This window comes from Oryctolagus cuniculus, chromosome 10 (assembly GCF_964237555.1).
Source record: "Oryctolagus cuniculus chromosome 10, mOryCun1.1, whole genome shotgun sequence".
NCBI lineage: Eukaryota > Metazoa > Chordata > Mammalia > Lagomorpha > Leporidae > Oryctolagus > Oryctolagus cuniculus.
In genome coordinates, this window is record NC_091441.1 from 15,014,658 (window position 1) to 15,039,439 (window position 24,782).

At 39.0% G+C, this 24,782-nt stretch overlaps 1 protein-coding gene across 3 annotated transcripts; it reads right to left on the reverse strand.

Moving 5' to 3' along the window:
• Positions 1–1,900: 1,900 nt before the first annotated feature.
• Positions 1,901–24,782, reverse strand: SERPINB13 (serpin family B member 13). 3 transcript variants are annotated; one of them, XM_008261383.4, is made up of 8 exons: positions 23,629–23,802; positions 23,333–23,514; positions 22,807–22,863; positions 6,537–6,665; positions 6,066–6,183; positions 4,245–4,387; positions 3,884–4,039; positions 1,901–2,470 (listed from the first exon to the last, which is right to left on the reverse strand). In XM_008261383.4, the coding sequence occupies exons 2-8, from the start codon at positions 23,495–23,497 to the stop codon at positions 2,066–2,068; spliced, it is 1,173 nt and encodes a 390-aa protein (XP_008259605.2). In that variant the 5' UTR covers positions 23,498–23,514; positions 23,629–23,802; the 3' UTR covers positions 1,901–2,065. The 3 variants fall into 3 exon arrangements, with proteins under 3 accessions (XP_008259605.2, XP_008259604.2, NP_001164754.1); XM_008261382.4 differs by lacking the exon at positions 23,629–23,802 and adding an exon at positions 24,637–24,782 and having other exon boundaries at positions 1,902–2,470; NM_001171283.1 differs by lacking the exon at positions 23,629–23,802 and having other exon boundaries at positions 2,066–2,470; positions 23,333–23,497.

Sequence of the window (24,782 nt, forward strand, 5' to 3'; positions counted from 1 at the left end):
TGTACTGCAAAAGAAACAGTCAGGAAAGTGAAGAGGCAACTGACAGAATGGGAAAAATTATTTGCAAACTATGCTACTGATAAAGGGTTGATCACCAGAATCTACAAAGAAATCAAGAAACTCCACAACATCAAAACAAACAACCCACTTAAGAGATGGGCCAAGGACCTCAATAGACACTTTTCAAAAGAGGAAATCCAAATGTTCCAAGATCAGTAGCAATCAGGGAAATGCAAATCAAAACCACAATGAGGTTTCACCTCACCCCGGTGGAATGGCTCACATTCAGAAATCTACCAACAATAGATGCTGGCGAGGATGTGGAGAAAAAGGGACACTAAGCCACTGTTGGTGGGAATGCAATCTGGTTAAGCCACTATGGAAGTCAGTCTGGAGATTCCTCAGAAACCTGAAAATAACCCTACCATACAACCCAGCCATCCCACTCCTTGAAATTTACTCCAAGGAAATTAAATTGGCAAGCGAAAAATCTGTCTGCACCTTAATGTTTATTGCAGCTCAAATCACAATAGCTAAGACCTGGAATCAACCTAAATGCCCATCAACAGCAGACTGGATAAAGAAACTTTTGGACTTGTACTCTATAGAATACTATACAGCAGTCAAAAACAATGAAATCTGGTCATTTGCAACAAAATGGAGGAATCTGGAAAACACCATGGTGAGTGAAATAAGCCAGTCTCAAAGGGACAAATATCATATGTTCTCCCTGATTGGTGACAACTAACCGAACACCAAAAAGGAAGCCTGTTGAAGTAAAATGGACACTATCGGAAACAGTGACTTGATCAGCCCTTGTCCTGACTGTTGATGAACAACTTAATACTTTATCCTTTTTAGTATTTTTTGTCCTACTTAATACTATTGGTTGAACTCTGTAAATTAACACACAATTAATCTTAGGTGTTTAAATTTAATGAAAAGTGATCCCTGTTAAATATAAGAGTGGGAATAAGAGAGGGAGGAGATGTACAATTTGGGACATGCTCAATTGGACTTGCCCCAAATGGTAGAGTTAGAAACATGCCAGGGGATTCCAATTTAATCCCATCAAGGTGGCATGTACCAATGCCATCTCACTAGTGCTAGGAGCAATTTCTGTTCACAATTGACCATAATGATAGGACTAAGAGTCAAAGAGACCACAAAAACAAGACTAATGTCTGCAAATACTAACTGATAGAATAAAAAGGGAGAGAACGATCCAACATGGGAAGCGGGATACACAGCAGACCCATAGAATGGCAGATGTCCTAAACAGCACTCTGGCCTCAGAATCAGCCCTTAAGGCATTCAGATCTGGCTGAAGAGCCCATGAAAGTATTTTAGGCATGGAAAGCCAAGATACTCTGGCAAAAAAAAAAAAAGACCTAAATGAAAGATCTCTGTGAGTGAGATCCCAGTGGAAAGAACAGGCCATCAAAGAAGGAGGTACTTTTCTCTGAAGGGCTGAGAGAACTTTCACTTTGACTATGACCTTATCTTAAAAAGATCGGAGTTGATGACCTCAAAAGGCTTCCATAGCCTTGGCAACTCATGACAAGAGCCTAGGGTGATTACTGATGCCACAAACAAAAGTGTCAATTTGTTAACAACAGGAGTCACTGTGCACTTACTCCCCATGTAGGATCTCTGTCCTAAATGTGTTGTACATTGTGAATTAATGTTATAACTAGTAATCAAACAGTACTTTACACTTTGTGTTTCTGTGTGGGTGCAAACTGTTGAAATATTTACTTAATATATGCTCAATTGATCTTCTATACATAAAGATAATTGAAAATGCATCTTGATGTGAATGGAAAGGGAGAGGTAATGGGTTAGGGGCGGGTTGCGGGTGGGAGGGAAGTTATGGGGGGGAAGCCATTGTAATTCATAAGCTGTACTTTGGAAATTTATATTTATTAAATAAAAGTTAAAAAAACATTAGAATGCATTCAAGTAAAGCAAAATTTTAAAAAATGGGCAATATCCATTATTGTATTAAAAATCAACACTGCTGGTTGTTTTATTGATGAGAAACAATATTATGGCAATGCCTGCCTCATGGAGAAGAGTATCTGCCAAAGAAGAGGATGCTATTGGACTCATTGTGCCTGATGAAGAACAGGAAGGGATGATTGCAGTGAAAATCTTCATAACCCGAGGCTGAGGTGACAGCAAATCCTATTCCGGTGGCAGCAGCAGCCTCGGTGCCTTCCTCGGTGATCTTCACGAAGGCCCTGTGCAGGAACTTCTGGGCGTGCAACCCAGAGAGTAAACACATTCCCGAATAGTCAGCTTGGCACTCACTGAAGGCGTCTTCCAGCCCCATGCCGGGCAGGACAGGTTCAAGATCATAACTCCCCTCCACTTCAATCCGGGGCAAGTGTAAATTCACATTCCTTTCTTCCATATGCCCTGGGCTAGTCCACTCTATTAAATTCTCAGGAGTTATTTTATTTATAATCTATTGTTTAAAAAGAGCACAGAATGGTATGATTGTTAATAAAATATTAAGTGTGGCATTGATTTTTATCTGTCAGAAATTATCGCATTTAATAATAAATAAAAGTAGAAATTTCATTTGACTGTTGTCTCTGTAACAAACTGTTGTTTTATATTTCTCTAATTATCTGTGTATATGTGAAAATCCAACATCATTAAATAAGTTTTTAAAACTAAAAATAATCCATTTTTATTGTATCAAGGACTTTTTTATTTTTAACTATCCCCCTGTAGTATTTATATGCATATACTCACGTGTATACTTACACACTTGCAATCACAGTGAATGTCTATTGTACTTTATATAATTTACCTTCTTCTACTCTACTGCATATCTCCCAAAATATCTTCAAACTGCTAAATAATCTTTCCATAAGTTAACAAACATTGGATAGTCATCTATCCATTCATTGTTCAGAGATCTAAAATGCATTAGGTATTATGACAAATGCTGATGATTACTCTGTTGTAATAATAATTATTATGCATCCCAAACTAGGCATCTTAGTGTATTTAGTGCCAAAAATTATTGATTTGGCTCAGAAAGGTGATTTTTTTCTTCTGAATTATTTTGAGGTAATTCTCACACTGAATTTTTGAGTAAGTACATAGATATTTCAAAGCCCTCATAAAAATTGTCATTTGGCTGTCCCAAAATATTTTCCAACTTTTAATGTTAGTAGTAAAGTTTCACTGCAACAGCCCAGCATCTGGTACTATAATATTATAATATTATAGTGAGTGCTATCCATGTCATGGACCCACTACAGGCTGTGTGTTCTCAAACTCTTATAATCCTTCCCTCCATTGTCCCCATTTATAGATGATAAAATATCAGGGATCAAGGAAGTTAAGAAAGCTCAATGGTTAGAAACTATTGGAGGAGCAGGATTTGAAGCAAAGACTTCCTGATCTCCACAATATAGGACATTACCACTTTAATTTTTTAACTACTAAGTGGGTAGCACCACATCAACAAGTTCAAGATTGAGAGGCAAAGAAACAAATTCTGAAGACCCAAGAACCTACTGAACAATATACAAAGTTTGCTGTATGTGAACATGTGATTTTACCCCAACAAAAGCAGCCCAGAGGTATCCAATCGTTTCTCAGAATGGGATGATTCCTAGAATTGCCATAGCATCATAAATCTTCATTTTAGGTCATCTCAAAGTATTTTGATTAGACAGTTCTCAGTAAACCTAATACCATTGAAGGTTTCTCTTTAGCCAACTATCAGTACCTGATGCACACAATGAAAAATGATGTCTGTCCGGCTCTACCAGTCACAACTCCTGCTTGAAGCCCCGTACGTTAGCTCATCGAGAACAAACCTCAGGCAATGAATGCAAGAACAGGGAGATGCAGTGCTTACCTTCTCCAGGCCATCTATGTCATTGGGCAGAAGCACAAACATTCTGAGGTCATTGTTCTTGTATGGAATCCCCAGGATTCTGGCCTGCAAATCCTCCAGGAGAGTGAAGCTGAAGGAATGGCACTGTGTCATCATCAACACAGATTTGCTTGTACTCTACAACACATTAACAAAGCACACAAGGTCAAAAGGCATAAGGCAACCAGGTTAGCTCTCCAAAGTAATTAGGTCAATCTAAAATAATGCTTGCTGAAGATCAGTCTCAGAATGAGCATTTACTGTCTTTTAGTATACATTTGCTCAAACATGACTTTACATTTCACACTCCACATGCAATGACATTACATAAAAATGACCATACCTTATCCAGCCAAAATTTTTCCTCCTTGGTATTTTCTTTCTTAAACTCTCTGTCCCATTGCCCTTTAAAATAAACTGTGTTGATCAGCACCAGCTTGGTGGCACTGCTTAGAGAGCCATCTGGGAATAAATCCTTGATATTTTCTGCAAATGAACAAATGAAAAAAAATTGGTTCATCTTCCATATTACAAATTCAGTGTGTGGCAGAAGTGATGCAGAGGAGCTGGATCACTAAACAGCCAGCCAGGTCAGCATCCAAGGCCTTGCCACAAAGACTCACTGCCAGTCACTGGATATTCTCACTTTGCCTATTGCCTGTTTACCCCATTGCATACATTGAAATTGATGGTTAAGTGTCCAGGCTCTGGGATCAGATTGGCATCCAGTTTTTCCTCTTATCAGTTGAGGAATCTTCGCAAATTTATTTGAGTGCTCTGTGCCTCAGTCTGCAAAATAAGGAATAAAACCTGCCTCATAGGCTGGTGGAAAATAGCAAAAGATTAAAATGCATTCAGCACATAGAATACTATCTGTCACACAGTGAGCACTCGGTTTTGGTCATTATTATTCTTACCCATTCACTGTGGTTATCCCTTAATATTTTGAGATGATTTACATCCTTGGAAAAAGAGTTAATATTTTTGTCTCTGAATTTTAGCTATACATAAAATTTCAAAAAAAAATGCTGTTCAACCAATCTTTTGATAGATCCCTTTTATTCTGCTTATTTCAATTTTTCTTCTTTGGACTAAGCATGAAGGAAAAATATATTCTGAAATAGAAATCTCCCTGATAACTGGAACAAAATTGTAATCTGGAACAGACTATCTGTATTTTCATATAAACATTCCTCTCATGTATGTCATACATGTGGCTCATACAAGGGGGATCAGAAGAGGAGAATGGATGGACCAGCCCAATGGCATAGTGTGTTAAGCCACTGCTTAAGATGCCTGCATCAGGTATCAGAGTGCCAGTTTGAGTCCCAGCTATGCTGTTTTCAATATAGCTCCCTGATAATGTACCTGGGAAAGCAATAGAAGATGCCCCAAGTAGTTGGGTCCCTGCCACCCATGTGGGAAACTCAGGTGCAGTTCCAGGAACCCAGTTTTGGCCCTCACCAGCCCTGATTGTTGTGGCCATACAGAGAATGAACCAGAGAATGGAAGATCTCTCTGTCTCTTCCTCTCTCTCTATCACTCTGCCTTTCAAATTAAATAAACAAATCTTTAAAAAAAAAAAAAAAGAATGGGGTCAAGCATGCATCACATTGTCTGCTGTGGTTGGACCTGAAAGCTGTTACCATCCTGTGTGATGTTCCAGTGGAGAGGAGGCCTGCGTGTCCCAGATGGAAGCAGCAAACACAGGTCTTGATGGCAGAGCTGTATGTTTCTTACTTAATAAAAATGAAGGGTATTTCCTATGATGTTTTCACACAGGGACTCAGACTCACAAAGATAGGCTCTGACATAAAGGAAAGAGTGCAAACCCAAGAAGAAAATGAGCTCAGTTTCAGAAACCCCAAAGATATGTTGATTTACAGGCATGTGCAAACAATTTTCCACAAAGTGTTTCCAGGTAGTTGATTTCTATAGTCCCCTCCTGGTCCCCTTGGCTCTCTCCATATTTGCTGAGACCATTCCACCATCTGTGGGTCCTCCCATCCCCATGCCCAGCTTTGCCCTTTCATCCCTCCAAAACCCATCTCATATCCCCTCCCACAGCTTATCCATCTGGCACGCAATGCAGAGACAAGCCCAAGGCTGCACTCAAATCAAATATCAAGAAGTTTTTATGATAAACGACCCACTCATACACTACCATTGGTTTGGAGTTCGACCCAGGAATTAATCTTCTTTCGAGTTTCATCTGCTGCATTTAGAAAATCAACAGGTTCCAAAGATGCATGGTAATATTTTTCAACATAATCTAGGTATTTCTTTAGAAGAAACAGGAAAGGAACAGAAAGAGGTTGAAAAGTCAACTTATCAATGTCAACATCTTTAAATAAATGTATCTGTATACTAGGGCAATGAATGTCATGAGACAGCCATTGGCAAATCACTTTGAGTATTTCCATGCACATTTTTATGCACGTACAATGACATCCAGATTTCCAGAACTAAAGAGAAGTCCCCAAAGGTTCTCAATGTCTGAAGAGCAAGCCAAGAGCTCAGCAATGATATGGGCTCAGCCAAGCAGCAAACGGAATCAGCTGCCAGACACAGGGTCCTAATTGCACCTTGTGGCCCCTCATGACTGACACATAGATGTGAACTCAACAAAACTTACCTGGAGGAAAAGGTATGTTTTTTCTCCAAACAGCCTGTTGGTTATGTTCAGCTCATATTCATTACTGAGTTTGCTTATTTCAGTCAGAAACTTTTGGAAGTACTGATGTATCTTTTCCGTCTCTCCAATCTTAAAAATTAAAACAAACATTCCATGGGATATCTTGGCAAATGCCAGCCTAGATTCCCCCCATCCAGAGGGGTTTTTCAATTTTTCCTTCACTCTGGATCTTTGGAGTGGTTCATAGCTGTGGTGTGGCTATGGATATCAGGTGGCTTTTTCAAAAATCATATGGCAATGTAAGTCACAACCCATTTCAGTGCCACAGAGATACTTTCTGCACCAGCCTGTGTGGGTCGTGCATTTCTGACTTGCACTGTGTTTTTGGTCTCAAATGTAATTGCCCACTAAATGTTTTATATACTTTCCTTTAGCTTCCCACAAAACTCATAGCACCTGAGGAAAGTAGATGACTCCTTAGAAAATTCTTATCCACTAAAGGTTATAAATTCCTGTTCCTAGTAGTGGATGAAAAAAAAAAAATGACTCCTGATGGGGATGAGCTACACATTAGGGTAAAGTGAGATTTATCCCTATCTCCAGAAAAGGAAATTAAACATTTCTGTAGGATCCATTAGTTTTATATTTGAGGACTGACAAGTACTCCATGATGCATCCAGCTCACCCAGCACACATCCCTGGAAAAGAGACGAACGTTGTCCCATTGCCTGTTGAGTGGTGTCTAGTTACTTCAACTCACAGGGGATACAAGTAACAGGCATTTGATTTTGAACTGAATAACCTATTCAAGAGTGCACCTGAGAACAGAAAAGCCATCTTCCTCTAGATTCTGAGGTCCCTGGGGTTTGTCTTTGATTGTTGGTTTTATTTTATTTATTTTTACTGGTTCCCTAATGCCTAGAGTAGTATCTGGCACATAGTAGATGGTTAGGCTAATTTTTGTGAGTAATTAAGGAATATTTGAAGGCATTCAAATTGAAAATATGAAAGCATGCTGCTCTACAACATATAAGAGGCTGAATTTGACCATTTTCTACAACCTTTGTACTTTAAATGTTACAATCGTTTGATCTCTGCTCAGGTTGCCTAGAATGTGGGATAAGCAGATCAAAATACTAGCATCTTTGGGGAATAATGGACTTATGTCAACAGAAGGATGTGGGAGCAGATATTTGGCCTAGGGCTTAAGAAGCCAGCTGTGGGGGCCAAAGTTGTGGCACAGTGACTAAAGCCACTGCTTGCAATGTCTTTATCTCATATCAAATTGCCAGCTCAAGTCCCAGCTGCTCCACTTCCAATTAAGTTCCCTACTAATGCACCTGGTAAAGCAGAGGAAGATGGCCCAAGTGCTTAAGCCTCTGCCACCCATGTAAGAGACCCACATGGGGTTCTTGGTACTGAGTTTCAGCCTGGCTTAGACCTGGTTGTTGTGGTCATTTGGGGAGTGAACCAGCAGACTGAAGATCTCAAACTTGATCTCACTCTCGCTTTTTCAAATAAATAAATAATTTTTTAAAAAGAAGAGGAGGATATAGATTATTGAAAATGAATCTTGATGAAGAATGGGATGGGAGAGGGAGTGGGAAATGGGATGGTTGCAGGTGGGAGGGAGGTTATGGGGGGAAAAGCCGCTATAATCCAAAAGTTGTACTTTCAAAATTTGTATTTATTAAATGAAAGTTTAAAGAAAAGAAGGGAAGGAAGAAGAATGAGGAAGAGGAGGGAGAGCAAAAGGAGATGACAGAACATCTGCACCTCACATCAAAGTGCCTGGAATCTGCTCTCCTGGCTCAAGTCCCTGATTCTAGCTTCTTGATAATGCAGACCCTGGGAGGCAGAAGTGATAGCTAACGTAATCTTAAACAACAAAAACAAAGCCAGAGGCATCAAAATACCAGATTTCAAGACATACTACAAGGCAGTTATAATCAAAACAGTTAGATCAATGAAACAGAATAGAAACACCAGAAATCAACCCAGGCATCTACAACCAACTTATCTTTGAAAAGAAGCTAAAATTAATCCCTAAAGCAAGGACATCTCTTCAACAAATGATGTGGGAAAACTGGATTTCCACATGCAGAAGCATGAAGCAAGAACCCTACATTTTTATACCTTAAACAAAAACCCACTCAAAATGGATTAAAGATATAAACCTGTTACCTGACACCATCAAATTATTAGAGAACATTGGGGAAACCCTGTAAGACACTGGCATAGGCAGAGTTCCTGGAAAAGACCCCAGAGGCTCAAGAAATCAAGGCCAAAATTAACAAATGGGATTACATCAAATTGAGACTGCAAAAGAAACACTGTACTGCAAAAAAAAAAACACTCAGGGAAGTGAAGAGGCAACTGAAAGAATGGGAGAAATTATTTGCAAACTATGCAACTGATAATTAATAACCAGAATATATTGAGATCAAGAATTCCACAACAACAAAACAAACAACCCAATATAGAGATGGGCAAAGGATTTAAATAGACATTTTTCAAAAAAAGGAAATCCAAATGGCCAAAAGAGGAAATTCAAATGAAAAAATGCTGAGGATCACTAGCCATCAGGGAAATGCAAATCAAAATGACAATGAGGTTTCAGTTAGAATGGCTTTCATACAGAAATCAACAAACAACAAATGCTGGCTAGGATGTGAGGAAAAAGGTATTCTAATCCACTGTTGGTGGGAATGTAAAATGTTAAAGCCACTATGGAAGACAGTATGGAGATACCTCAGAAATCTGAATATAAACATACCAAATGACCCAGCCATCCCACTCCTAGGAATTTAATATGAAAGAGTTATCTGTGCCCCCATTTTTATTGCAGCTCAATTCACAATAGCTAATACATGGAACCAACCCAAATTCCCATCAACTTAACTGGATAAAGAAATTATAGGATATGTGTACTATGGAATACTACCCAGCAGTAAAAAAATGAAATCTGGTCATTTAAAACAAAATGAATGAATCTGGAAAACATCATACTCAGTGAAATAAGCCAGTCTCAAAGGCACAAACACCATATGTTCTCCCTGACCTGTGATAACTAATAGAGCACCTAAAATGCAATCTGTAGAAATGAAATTGATACTGAGAAGCAATGACTTGAACAGCCCTTGTCTTGATTGTTGAGGAACAGTTTTTTTTAATAATATTTGTTGAACTCTGCTTAACATAGAATTAAACATATGTGCATAAAGTTAATTGAAAATAGATCTCAGTAAAAAAAAAATAAGTGTGGGAATAAGAGAGGGAGGAGGAAAGGGTTGCGAGTATGGGTGGGAGGGTAGGCATGATGGGAAGAACCACCATGTTCCTAAAGTTGTAATTATGCAGTGTATGAAATTTGTAACTGTAAAGCTGTATAGTTCTGCATATATTCCTATAGACTTACTTCTAAAGGTACAGTTTAAAACTCCCCATGGGATCCCAAGTCCCCCTTAAGCTGGATATTTAAAACACCTTAAGTGTTAGGCATCTTAAGTAAAACATCTTAAGTAAAACATCTTAAGTGTTAAAGTGATCATATGGATAGGATTAACTATCTGGTAATAATAATAGATAGACTTAAAAAAGAGTGAATGCTCCAACATGGGAAGCAGTCCACACAGCAGACTCATAGAATGACAATTGCTTTAAATAGCACTCTGACCTCAGAATCAGCCCTTAAGACATTCTGGTCTGGCTGAAAAGCCCATGAGAGCATTTCAAGCATGGAAAGCTAAGACACTGTGGCAAAAAATGTCTTACATGAAGGAACTCGGTCATCAAGAAGTGGTCATCAAAGAAGGAGGTACTTTTCTCTGAAGGGAGGAGGGAACTTCCACTTTGTTTATGGCCTTGTCTAAATATTGATGGAGTTTGTGGATTCAAAAGGTTTCCATAACCTGGACAGCTCATGTCAAGAGACTCAGGTGATCACTGATGTCATACATAAGAATGTTAATTGTTAAATTAACAAAAGGAGTCACTGTGCACTAACTTCCCATGCAGGACCTCTGTCCTCAAAGAGTTGTATTATAATTATGTCAAAGTGCTCACAAAAAAAAAAAAAAAAAAGTGTATCATTCATGGGTACTTGTTTAAAGTTAATTAAGTTTCAAAAAAAAAGTGAAACTAACTTCAAGATGTAATGACTTTGACAGCCCTTGTCCTGATTGTTGAGGAATAATTTTTGTTGTGTGTGTGTGTGTGTGCAAATTGTTGAAGTCTTTATTTAGTATAGAAATGGGCTTCTGTGTATAAAGTTAACCGAAAATGGATCTTAGTGGAGAATGGGACTGGGAATGGGAGAGGGAGGAGTAGGAGAGGTAAGAGAGTGGGTGGCAGAGCAGGCATGTGGGAAGAATCACTATATACCTAACCTTGCACTTAAGAAATGCAAGAAGCTTGTATTCCTCAAATAAAAAGTTTCTTTGGGAAAAAAAGAAAGATTGTATTATATTGTTATACAAACAAAAGAATATTGAATATATGTTTAAGGAACAAGTGACTATCATTAATTTTGAGATTAGCTTAATAATCAATTAAAACATCTATATATGAATATTTAATTGAATTTAAAAACCCAATAATTGAATTTAAAAACCCAATAATTAGGCACTTATAAATTAGCAAACTAAAAATAAAGCTGAATTATTTTCTCAGAATATAACAAAAAGACAAAAATTGATGAATATATGTAATATATATTAGTAGTGTGTAACACATAATATATCTGAACAATAGAAAAAAAATACAGCATTCTCTGAAAGGGCAAGAAGAGAGAATGGGGAAATATGCAAAAAATTAAGAGGCTAAGATTTTTCCAAAACTGATGAAAGGTGTGAATTTTCATTTTCAGAAAGCATACTAAATCGAAGTCATGGTGATATGAGCCTGCTCAGGGAGATAGATCAGGTTCATGAGCTGGAGGCCACACCCACCCTTGCCCCCATGTAATCTCACCTTTACCTATCTGTCAGTCAGACTATGTAACCATTCCCCTTTTGGAAGTGCGTAAGAGGCATGGAGAGCGCTGAGCCTGGCCCTCTCATTTGCAGCCTCTCACCTGCGTTCTCGCTTGCCTGCTCACGCTCTCTGGCTTGCTCCCTCTCTCCTCGTTGACCCCTAGAATGACTGGTATGGAGACCCCTGTTTATCCTTATTGGCCCACTCTCCCTTAATAAAGTCCTCATGTTCCTGGGTATTCTTCTCACTTTCTAAATAACTTCTGAAATTGACCATGCTACATGTCATGTTTGAGCCTGTGCTTAGCATTCTTCTCTAAGTAAAATGCAGGAGCCTGAAATATTAATTTTGAGTAAAATTTAGCCCACGACAATGATAAATAGAAACCCAAGCCTATATGCAATGTAGTAAATTCAGAAACAACAAAAACAAAAAGCAAAACTCACATGCAGGCAAAGATAGGTCACCCACAAAGAGATGCCACTTAAACCAATTCTCAACAGCAACATTAGAAAAGAAAAGTGGAATGAAATCTTCAAAAAGTTGACAGAAAATATTAAATGAGAATTCCATATACATCCAAAGATTCATTCAAGAACAAAGCAAACACAACATAGCAGCATCCATCATGTTTAAATCTTTGCTCAAGAAACTTCCAGGGAATGACTTCAGCAAGATGACAGAATAAGAAATGCCAAACCAACTTCCCCCACAGAGAAATCAACTTAACAAGGCAAAGGCAAAACTGCCTTTGTGAGAAAACCCAGAAAGTAGATAAGAGGCACCTTTACCCCAGGTGAGTGCAAAGCCAACTGCACTAAAGCCCAGTAGGAAAATCCTAAACACCCGCTCACCAGTGTCCCTTCTCACAACATCGCACTATGCAATTCAGAGAAAATTCTGGACCCCTTATTTTTCCCTGGGTATAGAAACATAAGAGTGTGATAGGTGTCCAATATTTTGACAATTTGGGAAAGGGTTTTTGTCCTACAAAGTATAGACAGGAACAAGTTGCCCGGTTGGGGTTGGGGGTCATTGAGAACAAAGGTAATCAATGAAGCCCAGGGTCTTTTTTTTTTTTTTTTTTTGACAGGCAGAGTGGACAGTGAGAGAGAGATTAACTCACTAGGCTAATCCTCCGCCTGCGGCGCTGGCACCCCGGGTTCTAGTCCCGGGGTGGGGAGCTGGATTCTGTCTGGCTTGCCCCTCTTCCAGTCCAGCTCTCTGTTGTGGCCCGGGAAGGCAGTGGAGGATGGCCCAAGTCCTTGGGCCCTGCACCTGCATGGGAGACCAGGAGAGGCACCTGGCTCCTGGCTTTGGATCGGCACGGTGCACCAGCCACAGCGCACCGGCCATAGCGGCCATTGCGGGGTGAACCAATGGAAAAGGAAGGCCTTTCTCTCTGTCTCCCTCTCTCTCTCACTATCCACTCTGCCTGTAAAAAAATAAAAAAAGATTTTACAGTAAAACTTTGAAGACTAAAAAGGAAAGGATGATATACTCAAAGTATTGAAAGGCAAAAAATCAACCAAGAATTTTATCTCCAGCAAAACCATCCTTCATCCTTCAAAATAAAAGATCAATAAAATTGACATGCCTTATATAGACAAACTAAGGGAAAAAGGGGATTAAAATAACTAAAATTAGAAATGACATAGGAGATATTGCAGCTGATGTCATAGAAATAAAAATAATGATGAGAAAATATTATGAGTAATGACATGCCCAAAAGAAAAACCTAGAAGAAATGGATACATTTTCAGAAGCATACGAACTACCAAGACTGAATCATGAAGATGTAAGAAGTAAACAGAATTATAACAAAGGAGAAAGTTGAATCAATAATCAAAAACCTCTCAACAAAGAAAAGCACAGGACCAAACAGCTTCACCAAAAATTCTATCAAACATCTCAAGGAAAATTAATACCAATCTTCCTCAAATTCTCAAAGAATTGAAAGGGAAGTTCATTCAATGCAACCAGCATCATGATGATACCAAAGCCAGGCAAAAAAAATATATATATATATACATTGAAAAATATATACAGAGCGGGCACTGTCGCAAAGCAGTTAAGCCACATCTTGGGATATCTGCATCTCATATTAGAATGCCTAGGATTGAGCCCCACTTCCACTTCCAATCCAGCTCCCTGCTAATGCTCCTGGGAGGCAACAGAGGACAGTCCAAGCACTTGTGCTATACTCACCCACACTCGAGATCTAGAGGGAATTACTGGCACCTGGCTGTTGCAGGCATCTGGGGAGTGAACCTACAAATGGAAGATCTCTCTCATCCTACCCCCCCCACCCTCTGTGTCTCTTCCTCTTTCTCTGTCACTCTGCCTTTCAAATAAATAAATAAATAAATATTTTTAAAAATACTTGAGGGGCCAGTATTGTGGCATGGTGGATAAAGCCATCACCTGTGATGCTGGCATCCCATGCTGGTGCTGGTTCAAGTTCTGGCTGCTCCACTTCCAATAGAGCCCCCTGCTAATGGACTGAGAAAAACAGTGGAAGGTGGCGGAAGTTTTTGGGTCCATCCCACCCATATGGGAGACCCAAATGGAACTGCACGCTTCTGGTTTTGGCCTGGTCCAGCTCTGGCCACTGAAGCCATCTGGGGAGTGTACCAGCAGATGGAAGATTCATTCTCTCTCTCTCTCTATTTCTCCCCCACCCCCACCTTTCTCTCTCTGGCTCTTCCTCTTTCTATGTTAGTCTTTCAAATAAATAAATAAATCTTTAAAAAAAAAAAAAAACTGGTGTTGTGGCATGGTGGATAAAGCCATCACCTGTGATGCCGGCGTCCTATGCTGGTGCTGGTTCATGTCCCGGTTGCTACACTTCCAGTCGAGTTCCCTGACAATGGGCTGGGAGAAGCAATGGAAGGTGGCCCAAGTGTTTGAGCCCTGCCATTCAAGTGGGACACCAAAACGGAGCCCCAAGCTCCAGCGCTGTCCATTGTCGCCACCTGGGGTCACCTTTGCTGGTGTAAAAGGAAGCTCACTTTCTTTCCTTCCCTCTTTTTCTCTCTCTCTCCCCATCTCTCTCTGTAACTAAATTTCAAATAAATAAATTTTAAAAATAAGAAAAAAATCATTTCATTTCTAAAAATACTACTTAATGTTAATATTCCTAATGAATATTGATTTTAACAAAATAAGCAAACTCAGTTCAACAACACATTGGAAGGGTTATACATCATTACTAAGTAGAACTTATACCTGGAGTGCAATCAGGGTTCAATATACAAAAATCAACCAATGTCATACACCACATCAGCAGAATAAATGACAAAAACCAGCATTTGGCAGAATTTAACACCCTTTCAAGATATAAATACTCAACAAACTGAGAAAGATGAAACCTCCAAATTTTATAAAGTCACCTATGAAAATCCCATAGGCAATATAATACTCAGTAGTGAGAGATTGGAAGCTTTTCTTCTATGTTCAGGTGAATATGCCTACTCTCACCATTACTGTTCAACATATTCAACATAGTACTGAAAGTTCTAGCCAGAATAACTAGACAAAGAAAAAAAATGCATCCAAATTTGCAAGAAAGAAGTAAAACTATCTCTGTTCACAGATTCCATGATCCTATATGTACAGAAGAAAACATTATGCACATACCCAAAAAACTAAAAATACAAAATACTTAGGAATAAATTTTACTAGAAGGTGAAAGACTTATAAACCATTAAATATTACTAAAAGAAGTCAAAGAAAAAAAAACAAGTAAATGGTGAAACACTCCCTGCTGGTGTTTTCAAAAGCTTACTATTTTTAAAAATATCCACATTACCCAAAGCAATCTAAATATTGAGGGCAATGACTATGAAAATACCAAAAATTTTATTTTTTGCAGAAATAGAAAAGAAATCCTAAGATTTATATGGAATTCTAAAGGAACTCCAAACAGCCAAAGCAATCTTTTAAAAGAACAAATTTATATTTCTCACAGTTCCTGATTTCAAAACTACAAAGCAGTGCTTAACAAGATGGTATGCTCAAATAAAGCGAGAAATTTAGAGCAATTGAACCAAATAAAGAGCCCAGAAATAAACCTTTGCATAGACAAGCAAATGATTTTTTTTTTATTTGACAGGCAGAGTTACAGATAGAGGGAGAGACAGAGAAAGGTCTTCCTTTCATTGTTTCACTCCCCAAATGGCCGCTACGGCCGGCACTGCACCGATCCGAAGCCAGGAGCCAGGTGGTCTTCCATGCCGGTGCAGGCCCAAGCACTTGGGCGATCCTCCACTGCCCTCCCAGGCCACAGCAGAGGGCTGGACTAGAAGAGGAACAACCGGGACTAGAACCTGGTGCCCATATGGGATGCCAGCACCACAGGCGGAGGATTAACCCAGTGAGCCACGGCACCAGCCCCTGAGCAAATGATTTTCAGCAAAGGTGCCAAGACTATGCAGTGAGGAAAGGGCAGTCTCTTCAACAAAAGGGGTTGGGAAAACTGAACATCCCGTGCAAGAGTGAAATTGCATCTTTATATTATACCACATGTAAAAACTCAAAATAAGTTAAAGAAAGACTTTAACATAAGACATAAAACTATGAAACTGATAAAAGAAAATTTGGGAGAAATCTTCATGGCATTGATTTAACAATAATTTCTTTGATATGACATCAAAAGTACAAGCAACAAAAACAAAAATAGACAAATGTGACTAAATCAAGGTTTCAGCTACAACAAAGGAAACAGTCAACATAGTGATAACACATCCTACAGAATGGTATAAAATATTACCAAGTCAGATATTTGACTCAGAGCAAAAAAAAAAATTCTTTTTTTAAAAAAAAGATTTATTTATTTTTTACTTGAGAGTCAGAGTTACACAGAGAGAGGAGAGGCAGAGAGAGAGAGAGAGAGAGAGAGAGAGAGAGGGGTCTTCCACCTGATGGTTCACTCCCCAGTTGACCGCAACCGCCAGAGCTGTGCCGATCCGAAGCCAGGAGCCAGGCGCTCTTCCCAGTCTCCCATGTGGGTGCAGGGGCCCAAGGACTTGGGCCATCCTCCACTGCTATCCCAGGCCACAGCAGAGAGCTGGATAGGAAGAGGAGCAGCCGGGACTAGAACTGGTGCCCATATGGGATGCCGGCACCTCAGGCCAGGGCATTATCCCGCTGCGCAACGGCACCAGCCCCAAGAATAAGAAACCTCTAACACATTTTTTGGACATGTAGATTTAAAAATAAAAATAGAAAAAGATATCCCAGAGAAATACCAAAAGAAAGCATGGATACATTCATATATGACAAAAATATCTAAAGCACAAAATATGACACATATTAGGAAAATGTTAAATTCACCAGAAAGATACAAAAATTTTTAAAATTAATGTATCAAATATAGACCATAAAATATGCTTATCAAAAAATGCAAGATGAAATAATCAAACCAATCATAATGGTAGGAGATTTTTAACACATCTTTTTTTTTTTTTTTTTTTTTTTTTTGACAGGCAGAGGGGACAGTGAGAGAGAGAGACAGAGAGAAAGGTCTTCCTTTGCCATTGGTTCACCCTCCAATGGCCGCTGCAGCCAGCGCGCTGCGGCTGGCACACCGCGCTGATTCAATGGCAAGAGCCAGGTACTTATCCTGGTCTCCCAAGAGAGATGAGTTCATATCCTCCACTCCACTCCCTGGCCATAGCAGAGAGCTGGCCTGGAAGAGGGGCAACCAGGACAGAATCCGGCTCCCCGACCAGGACTAGAACCCGGTGTGCCGGCGCTGCAAGGCGGAGGATTAGCCTAGTGAGCCGCAGCGCCGGCAACACATCTTTCTTACCAATTGATATCAACAAAATCTGGGGAAGATTATAAAAAACATCAGCAAATAAATAAGTTTCTGTAAGTGGGATATAGAATTCTATGAACAACAACACAGAGAATATTTTGAAAACTGATCACCTAACAGAGAATAGAGAAAGTCTTAAGAAAATTCGAAGAATGTGATTAAGTTAGAAATAAATCACAACAAAAATATGATATTAAAATATGATATTAAAACCAAGTACAATAACAAATGGGGCAGAAAAAGAAATCATACTTTATTCATAAAATAACTATAATTTTATATCAAAATTTATGAAATCCGGGGCTGGTGCTGTGGCTCAAGGGGTTAAAGCCACGGTTTGCAATGCCTGCATCCCATATCAGACTGCCAGTTCAAGTCCTGGCTGCAATGCTTCTGATCCAGCTCCCTGCAAACGCACCTGGAAAAGCAGGAAATGGCCCAAGAGTTGGACCCCTGGAACCCACATGGGGAACCCAGATAGAGTTCTGTACTCTTGGCTTCAGCCTGGCCCTATCCCATCTGTTGCAGCCATTTGGAGAGTCAACAAACAGATGGAATATCTCTTTCTCACTCTGTCTCTCCCTCTCTCTCTGTTACTCTGCCTTTCAAACAAATAAAATTAATCTTTTTTAAAAAGATTTGTGGCCAGAGCTGTGACATAGCAGGTAAAGCTGCCCCTGCAGTGCCGGCATTACAAATGGGCACCACTTAGAGTCCTGGCTGCTCCATTTCTGATCCAGCTCTCTGCTAAGGCCTGGGAAGGCAGTAGAAGATGGCCCAAGTCCTTGGGCCCCTGCACCCAGGTGGGAGACCCGGAAGAAGCTCCTGGCTCCTGGCTTTGGATTGACGCAGCTCCAGCTGTTGTGGCCATCTGGGGAGTGAACCAGTAGATGGAAGATCTCTCTCTCTCCCTCTCTCTCTCTCTTTCTTTCTCTCTCTCTCTCACACTTTCTCTCTCTCTCTCTCTGCCTCTGCCTCTCTGTCACTCTGACTTTCAAATAAATAAAATAAGTTCTAAAAAGAAAGTTATGAAATCTAATGAAAGATGTGCTAGCTATTCACACAGATAATTCTATAACAAGAGATGTTAAAGAAGACTTAAGTAAATTGACCCACTATTTTTGTGGATTGGAAAATTCAGTATCACAAGTATGTCAATTTTGTCAAAATTAAATCTATATTTTCAATGTCATCTCAATAAAAATTGCCGTTTCCTGTGAAATTGACAAACTGTGAACTATAGAGAGAAATGAAATGGTGATGATTTTTTTAAAAGAACAAAGCTGAGACTTATTCTATCAGATTCCAAGACCTAGTTAGTAAGACACTGTAGTATTAGCATGAGGAGAGCCAAATAAACAATATAGTAGGACAGAGTCAAGAAACATTTTCACACTTATACACGGTAACCTGCTTTATGACAAGGTGCCATTGGCAAGCAACGTAGTCCAGGAAATGGTATAAATTTCAGTAAGTACAATGAAAATAATATAGGAAATGATCTTCATGACCTTGAACTAGGCAAAGATTTCTGAAATAGGACCCAAAAGTTTTTATCTTAAAGGGAAGAAATTGATAAATTGGACTTCATTAACACTATGAATTTCTGTTCACCAAAAGGCATAATTAAGAGTGAGAAAAACAAGCAACAAAATGGGAAACATTTCTAGATATACCTATATCTGATATGAGGTTCAGATTCAGATTATATGAAGAACTCTTACTAATCAATAAGATATAGACAACCTAAGGGAAAGAACATGAAGAAAAGACTTAAGAGGCTTTCCAAATGGCTAATAAGCATATGAAAAGGTATTTGTCATAACTACTTTTCAAGAAAATACAAATTAAAATTATAAGCTACCACCAAACACCCATCAGAAACAATAAAAATTTATTAAAGAGCAATAAAAAACAATAAAAAAAACTTTACCAAAAGTTGGTAAAGACGCAAAGCGACTCTCATGCACTGTGGGTGTGAGGTAACCTGGTACGAACATTTCAGAAAACTACTTGGCAGGATCTGTGAGAGCTGAATGTTCATATACTCCATGGCCCAGCAACTCTACTCCTCAGAAAATACCCAAGAGAGATGAGTTCATCTGTGAAGCAAAGGGCATGAACAACAGTGTCCATACTAACTTGATTCAAAATAACTCAGAATGAAACAAACCAAGTATTTACCAATAACAAAAATGAGCAAATTATGAAAGTTATACAATGGAATATTCACAGCAGTAAAAATAAACTACCGATATACATTAGATGGGTATACATACATAATGTTGTATCCCCAAAAAATAATAGAAATAATGTGATTGATGATAAGGTTTCTACTAGATATCTTTGAGTGATAACTGGAAAATAACTTTGAGGAAGCACAAGACATTGTTCTTGGTACTCAGGAAGTTATCTGTGGCACAGTCACATGCATATTCCCTTAATAAAAGTTAGTGGAACTATACACTTAAAATTCGTGAGTGTTACTGAGTCTATACTAAACTTCGATTTTTAAAATATATGTATTTTGCCAATGAAAAGCAAGCCTATGAAATCTAAAATGGAAATATCCATCTTCTAAAAGTTTTTTAAAAGTTATTTGTGGGATACAACAGCAACTAAAATATTTCTACAAAGAAATTTGGTAAAGCTACAAGCTTAAATTAGAAAATAAGAAAATTAGACTTAATTTGGTTAGAAAAAGAGTAATCATCATACCCATCCATCCTCCAACCAAAAAATAAAGGAAGGATATATCACAGCAAGAATTAGTATAGCAAGAAATAAAAGTAATTTTAGAGAGGATAACTAGCTGACTATTTAAAAAGACATGAAAGATTACATATGGAAAATATTGGTAAAGTAAAAGACAGAATTAGAAGAAAGTTACTAACAGAATGTGGAAGTGGCATCACTACAGAGGAAACAGACTTTAAGAGGCAGCGAACAATTGCCTGGTTTGATGCATGCTGTGGATGCATCTTAGAGTATTGCACTGTATCCCATAAAAATGTATGATTATCACATGTTAATTAAAATTATAAGTACTAAAACCATTTTATAAACTATGAATGCCTGTATTGTAATTATACTTGAATACATAAAATAAATGGAAAATAAAACTAAGATATTACTCAAAACTGCCTCAGGAAAAAAAAATCCACCCTATGTTTACTAAAGAAATCAACTAAGTAATGAAAAGTTAACCACCAAAAAGCAGACCAACAAATCACCAGGTTCAGAGAGTTTCAGTCCAAATTCCACCCAACAATTAGGTGTGTTTCTTAATTTGTACAAATTCATTCAGAAAGTAGAAAAAGATGAGACAATCTCCAACTCATTTTATGAGTCTAATGTTACTTTGATACCCAAAACTGGACAAGGAAGTATAATTGATTTCATTCACAATACATATTTTTTAGCTTTTATGAAAATATTAGCAAATTCAATCAAATAATGTACAATTTCTTCTATATTATGATTAAGTTGATCATCCCACAAATGCAAAAATGGCTTGTATGAAATGGGTCATTCTATGGGTCCGGTGCTGTGGCATAATGGGTAATGCTGCCGCCTGCAGTGCCAGTATCCAATATGGGCACCGGTTCAAGACCTGGCTACTCCACTTCCAATCCAGCTCTCTGCTATAGCCTAGGAAAGCAGTGGAAGATGGCCCAAGTCCTTGGGCCCCTGCACCCACGCGGGAAACCCAGAAGAAGCTCCTGGCTCCTGGCTTCAGATCAGCACAGCTTCAGCTGTTGAGGCCAATTGGGGAGTGAACCAACAAATGGAAGACCTCTCTCTCTTTCTATCTGTATCTCTCTCTCTCTCCTTCTCTTTGTGTAACTCTGCCTTTCAAATAAATAAATAAATCTTAAAAAAAAAAAGAAAAGGGTCATTCTATCACTGTTGATAATAGAGAAGAAGCCCCCATCAATGGGACAAATAGATGAACACCTGTGGGAATGAATCAACCAGTGCTACAAGTATGCTACAGATGAATCTTGTAAGCATAATGCAGAGTCAAACATCAACAAGTTGCAGAGCATAATGACAAAAATATTGCATATAATGAAACAATAAATATATGTAACTAACACCTAACTGAAGACAGGGGCACGTCCTGTCTCAGAAGAGGCTGGGACATGCTCAAGGATGGCATTTTCATCTGACCTGTAATGGTTTATTACTCACACAGGGTGGAGGTGGTAAAGGGTATTCAGTGCATTATTCCTTATACCCTTGATACATATGCCTCAATATTTCACTATCAGTTTTGAAAAGCAAGTTTTCACGTGATAATGAAAGGGTACGTGTCAAGCTTGTCTCCAGGCAGATGACTTTACTCATCTCATTCCCCATCAAATAATGAAGCAATTAAAGGAGATGACCTTTGATGTGTGCTCCAGTCATACTCTTTCAGTCAGTAATTTTATTCTTCTTTGTACCACTGACATTCCCAGAAAGATTCAGGGTCATTGACAGAGCAACTACACTGGGCTTCACAGGTACACAAAAGCTGAAACTCCCACCCTGGTCATCAAGCTCTTTGTCAAGGCAATGTGCCTTTTTCTAATTTGTATCAGGGTTCTGTATAGATTATCATGCTTTGGAGGAAAAGTTCTCTGAAAACAACAGGGCTCCACAACCCAGGGAACACTGGAGCAGCTGTCTGAACCAATGCTGTTGTGAAAATCCTGGAAGGAAGCTTGGCTCTCGACAGATGCATCCGAACCACTCAGGCAACCTAGCGTTTCAGGATTAGGAAATGAACAGATCACATGGCTGCGTTATTTGGACTATGGCTTTATGCGGGCATGGACTCGGACTATGACTATTGTCAGAACAATTATGTTCTTCCTGAGAGCTTTAACTATCTCCTGATGCAAGCCCAGACCTAAAGGACTTAACCCCTTTCCCATGTTTGGGCAGAATGCTCTTTTGGTGAGGACTACTGGAATATCAAGAATACTAGCTTGAAGATACCCTAGGAAGTTATTGGTCCTGTGCTTTTTTTAATAAAATAAAACATCAGCAGGGAAACTAAAATATGAGTGGAATTTAGTAATAATATCTCGTACTAAACCACCACATCTAGATAAGTAACCAATGTGATCTATTTTCAGAGGCTCAAAGAAGATAAATAACTTGTCCAAAGTAGAACAGTTGTTAAATGACCAAGCCTAAACTTGAACCGAAACCTGTTTAACTTCAAAATCCATCCACCTACTAAGGGAACTTTTCTGTCATTAACCTTTACTAGTTACATCATAGTAGCTATTGTCCAATAAAGTTAGGGCCTCTTCTTAATATTAAGGCTTTATTATTGTTACATGATCCTAGCAACACTATTTGGTTGCAATGATTATTATTGCCTAATAAAAAGTGTCAAGTGTTCCACATCTCTCCCAGCCCTTTTCCCCAGTGAATTCACACCTAAAAAGCTATGTTGAAGATGTGAATCATGTTTCCCACCTCTTTTTCTCCAGTCTTTATTCTTGTGCTGTCTGTGTCTTTTTCAAAGTGAAACACCTGGTAGGGAAAAAATATTATTTCGATGGTCAGAGCACAGAAAGCAAACATCACATTGAATCAGTCAGGAGGAAGTGTATGCCTGTGAAAGAACCCCCAAGGGCATACATTTATATCCTTGCAAAATCTTGAAAAGGTCTGGGTTGCCCACTTTATCCATTCACATATTCATCGTTGATGTGTCATTTATACCGTGATGGGGATTATGTTGCTTCTCCCAGTACTTTTTACCCTTCATGATATAGCTCTAATTATGAAAGAAATTACTTTTCACAAGGCCATTCACCCAGCCCCCATTCAAAGGGATTTCTAGCATCAGGGTAGAGATGGCATGATGGTATTTGGTGTGAACTTCCTCCATGTCTTTATGGTTCCCTGCACCACAGGTCAAAATGAGCCTGTTTTCCAGGTAAAGATAGATTTACTCCAGAAACAAATCTGTGCATGGGAAACAAAGGAAGCTCCCTACCTTCTGTAACTGCGAGGCAGTGGCTCCTCGGGTCCCTAGGAGGATCATACCAATGGCAGTGGAGATGCCCACAGGGGAAAAGAAGACATTGCCATCGTTTGTTTTCTTCAGCTCTTTGAAAAGAGCAAACCCAAACTGAGTGTTTGCTGCGCCGAGTGAATCCATGATGATTTGAGTGATATCTAGAACAGCAATGAAAGCAATCAAAACCCAGTATTTGAATTGCTGAGTCGCTGAAATTCTCCCACTGCTCTTCCTCTTCCTCTCAGTGAGACATTCCTGATGCCCACTCTCACCCCTTTCCTTGGCAGGAGACAGGAATGAGCTTCAGGCTGGCTTCATCTGGTTGTTCTCCGTTCTCCTTTCCCCAGGGAGCAGGGTTAATGTCTCACTAGTTTTATTCTCACTTGTTCTCTGTCAGAACTTGCCTGCCTCTGCCTCTGCCTCTGCCTCCCAGCCCTTCCTCCTTGTGATTAGCTTCCCCAGGCAGAACCAGCCCTTATCCCTCCCATGTCCAGCTTGTCCAGCTGCTCAGACTGCGACACTGGTCTCAAAGCCAGACAATGGAATTTTAACAATGATATCACCAACAGATGCATCCTCACTGATACTTTCTGTTTCTCTGCAGCTTAAAAATCCAGTCCAGAGAGTAGCAAGATAGATTAACTTTCTTAAGTCTCAGTCACTAGCTTCATTAAAACTGGAATCTATGCTGCATTTTCTCACATGACATACACTGCTCACGGATTATTAGAATGAAAAGATTTCCTTTTTTACTTTTCTCAATTGTTTCAGGATTGTATGGAGAGTTTATATTACCTCTGCTACCTAACAAAAAAAATTTTTAAAGAACAATTAATACTTACCAAAATAAATAAGTAGAACATGTTTTGTATTTTCTTTCTCATGAGCTACTTGATAACTAGTTATCAAAAACTTTAAGAAGAATCCTAATATAAGAGTAATATTAACACAGAATGAAGTTTTTGAGAGCCCACATATGTTGGGGTATTTTACTGTCATTGGGCTTAATCCCTGCTAAGGCATCCCCCCGCATCTGCTGCTAGAGATCCAAGGTCAGCTTCAGGGTTCCTTTCAAGTATCCCTGGCCAGTTTACTCAGAAGCAAAATGAATTAACTTACTGTCAAACAAGATGAAAATACATTGTCATGGCCATGTAGGCACTGAATTAAATAAAGGCATCTCATCAAAAGTCTATGTACAATAAAAGTATGTCTTTCTAGTCGACATCAGTATTCTCAAAACAGAGAAGTCTGAAGTTGGAGAAAAAGGAAGACCTTACCTGGCTTCTGGAGAGACAAAACCGTCTGGACAAGGAATGAGGAAACATTTGTAAAATGAGTAGCTGATGTCTTTAATTTATAGGTCTCTCTGCCTCTCCCTACTCATTAGAGTATTTCTAATGAAACAACCTTGGTTTCTCAATGA